At 34.8% G+C, this 3,821-nt stretch overlaps 1 protein-coding gene across 1 annotated transcript; it reads right to left on the bottom strand.

Moving 5' to 3' along the window:
* Positions 1–852: 852 nt before the first annotated feature.
* LOC131155074 (acid phosphatase 1-like) lies at positions 853–3,527 on the bottom strand. Its single transcript, XM_058107990.1, has 3 exons — positions 2,964–3,527; positions 1,458–1,667; positions 853–1,213 (listed from the first exon to the last, which is right to left on the bottom strand). Exons 1-3 carry the CDS (start codon positions 3,401–3,403, stop codon positions 1,036–1,038), a joined length of 828 nt encoding a protein of 275 aa, XP_057963973.1. The 5' UTR covers positions 3,404–3,527; the 3' UTR covers positions 853–1,035.
* Positions 3,528–3,821: the final 294 nt, after the last annotated feature.

The following is a 3,821-nucleotide window of genomic DNA, read 5'->3' on the forward strand; positions in this document are numbered from 1 at the left end:
TGATTACTTAGTAGGCTTAAGATGTATAAACTCACAAAATCGAGCTATTGGAGTCTCAATTTGTCATTATCCAACTAGAGATGGAAGATCATCTAAGTTATGGGATAGTGTATTTATGGGACTCTAGAAGATATAATTAACAAACAAAATAAATAGCATAATTAAAATGAAAAATGTTAATTTTTAAAATTAATGAAAAAAATTATCTACCTAAATGACTAACTAACATATGGAAAAAAAAATTCTTTTAGCATTCAAAATATTCAAATAGCAAATATTTAGATATTAAAGAGAGTATTAACTAAAAGAGTTGTAAAACCAAGTTCAGTACCCATGCATATGAGTTGAGACGAGTCAAAGCAGCGTGTTTATGCATTATGTGAGATTGTCCAGTGTGTATACTTGAGCCAACCATTAAAAGTTACCAAGTCTAGTTCATGGGTCTATATAAATTGGTAAAACTTTCTCTACTCTTCCATTAATGTAAGATAAGAGAGATTTCAAATTGAAATACTCTTTTCCTTTGTTTGGGAGAGGTTTTGGGTTTGATTTGCTTGAATTTAAATATAATGTAATATAAAATTATATTACATTTTGTTCAAATCCACTCAAATTCAAATTCAAGAACTAAAATTCATGCTCCTAAAATCCAGCGTCTGATAATGTTTCGGAGTATGGATTTTAACTATTGGATTTGGATTAGTATAGAATTGAACAAAATGCAGTACAAATTTGTATTATATTTTATTTAAATTCATATAAATCCAAATGCAAGACTACAATTCCATAATCCCAAACATGGGGTCTATACATATGAGCAACATAGAAGATCTAAAAAAATTAGGAGTATTATAATAAAGAAAACAATGTTTAATCATTTTTTAAAAGGCTTCAAGTTTTAGCAACCACCTTACATGGGCATATATATAGAGGAGCTAACTACGCCACAATAGGTTTTGTTATGTAGCAACAATACTATCTCTTTTATTACACAGTGGCGTGCTAGCTTGTTTATAGATTGGATGTAAATGAATTTTAGGCAACATAATACAAAGAATTTGGAAGCTTGAATGTTCTTTCTGCATTTGGGGTTCCTTTAAGACTGCTCCATTGATCTCCGACAACGCCGTGTATGCGATACCCATCACTAATCAATCTTTTCCTCACCTCAGCTTTGTATTTTTGCACTTCTTCGTATTCATCTCTAACACTCCTACATCCAAATTAAGCAACCAAATATTCACAACTTCAATCAAGAAATACTTAACCCCATTTCAATAAAAGGGAAGATATTTTACTAGTTTCTTGGTCCCCAAAATGCACAAATAATGATTAAAAAGGACCATAAGCATGTTTTACCTAGGTTTAAAATATGAAACAAAACAAGATAAACCAAAAATGTATAGTTCAAGGAACTTGTAAATAAAGAGATGAAAGAGACAAGTTGTAGGATATACCTCAATATAAGACTAGTCCAACCTTGGTATCCAACCTTAATGAGGTTATCCACAGTGGCAGACCTAAGTAGTTCCCTTCTTGAAGATACTATAAAGATCTTGAAGCCTCTTGCTTTTATATCATTGAAGAGTCTGAGTGTGTGGCCTAGAGCTGGTGCATTGCCCTCTCTCATCCATGCTTCCAAGGATGTCACATTGAGCATCTCTCCCCTAATATTTTTCATTCATTGACAAATTGCAAGCTGTTGATAACAGAATCATTCCAAGAGGAAAGCACATAATAATATGTATTAAGCTACTATGGAATGCAATGCATAACTATTTTTAAAAAATAAGCAATACACCAACTATTAGGTCATTAATTTAACCATCAACACTAAGAGGACATTATTGCTTGTTCGTGTGGAGGACGCCCTCTTTTTTGGACCATATAATATTACCTTTAGATGCATGATGAACCCAATACAAGGAAAAGAAAAAACATTTTTGTGAAACTTTTAGCAAAGATTTATCTACATTAATTATTTATGATAGAAGAAAATTGGATAAAAAACCCCAAATAAAATTAGACCAGGCATGTAGTTGGATTTCAACCAAAGCTTGAGCTATTAAAAACTGAAGACACTCCAATGTTACACACATACTCATTACTACAACAGCCATTTGTGATCAACGTGAGATAGATATATAGATAAACAAGAATAAAAATGTAAAAACTTTTAAGATGATGGACAAGAGAACTATACTTGGACGCCCAGCTTCCTAGGGAAAGTAAGAAGAGAGATGTAACAAGCCTGACCCCATGATGAACGGGAGAGCTACTGGGTTTCTCTTCTCGATCATCTTCCCATCTTCTTCCACAATTTTCCCTTACAAGTCTTTATCCAGTCCCTCCCCACCACTGATCTGTCTCACCTCAACTCCCACACACAAAACGGAACACATTGAAGAGATCAAATTTACATGGGCATTTTGCTTCTCTCCCTGTCCCAACACATTCAAGAGAAATCTATATGGGCATTTTGCTTCTCCTGGCACTTGGAATGCCTAAAAGATTATCAAAAAATAAATCTCTCATTTACATACTGTAATTAATTAATTAAGATCGTGTTGGGAGAAATGAATTTTAGGTCTTTAATTTGCGTTTATAGCAATTTGGATGGAATTTAATACAAATTTATACTACATTTTAACCATATTCACATAAATCCAAATTGAAAATCAAAATCCTAACATCCCAAATTCATGGTAAAAATCACTAACTAGACTCCATTTAAATGCAAGCTAGATCCACCCTTATATCTATATATACACCATATTTAATATGATAATAGATCCAGTCAATTTCCATCTAATTCATACCCAAACATGAAACCCCAAACTAAATCATGTTTGCAGCATTGTAATGATTAATGGGCTCACCCACTTTACCATTTGATAATGATAATAATAAATTAATCAAAAGTTAATAGTTAATAATAGTGATGATGGAGGAGTGAGTCTCACCCATAATTGTGTTTTTGATAGTAAGGGAGGGTGGAGAGGAGAGTGTCGTCCACATCAAAAATCCAAGCGTCTTTACCGTCGACGCATTTGGAGGCGCAGCAGCTGGCGAGATACAGCGTGCACTCTTCCAGCGCCCTCTCCGAGTCCACCTTGTACTGCGTCGACGCCATGTATTTCCCGATGTACTCTGCGCATTCCTCCGGAACGACATCGAATCGCCTTATGTTGTTCAGCTCCACATTCATCCTCCAGCTCTCGCAGTAATTCTTCAAGCTCCTTCCCCTGATCAAAAGGCCATCATTATCATCCTCACCAGCATTGGCAATAATAATATTGCTCTTCCTGCTCCACTTCAGCCTCAAAATGTTCCAGTCTGCCGCAGATTGAGCTATGACAAGGCTCAAGGAAATCAGCAACAGCCTAACATTTCTGCTTCCCATTTTTGCAGTGGAGAGAGAGAGAGAAAGAGAGAGAGCGCGCGAGAGATGTCTTGGAGATGGAGTTTATATAGTGGAGTTTCCAATATATATGTGTGTGTGTGTGTGTGTGTTTGAGTTGTTGTCTTAATTAGACCAATGAGTGTGTGAACATATGTCGATGTGGGGCCTACCTTTTTAGTCAATACATATATAGGAATGGCAAAATGAGTTAACGAGTGAGAGGTTTCAGCAAGTCATAAATGGGTAGTGGTTAAACGGATTCGGGTTTGGATTGATCCATTTATTAACGAGTGATGTAAACTCAAACTCGTCCATTTAATAAACGGGTAACCCATTTAAAAATATAATTTATTTATTTTAAAAAATTTTAAACATTTCGCTGGTTTAGGCTTTTCTAGGTGCTGATTAACGTCACCAA

This window comes from Malania oleifera, chromosome 5 (genome assembly GCF_029873635.1).
Source record: "Malania oleifera isolate guangnan ecotype guangnan chromosome 5, ASM2987363v1, whole genome shotgun sequence".
NCBI classification, from domain to species: Eukaryota; Viridiplantae; Streptophyta; class Magnoliopsida; order Santalales; family Ximeniaceae; genus Malania; species Malania oleifera.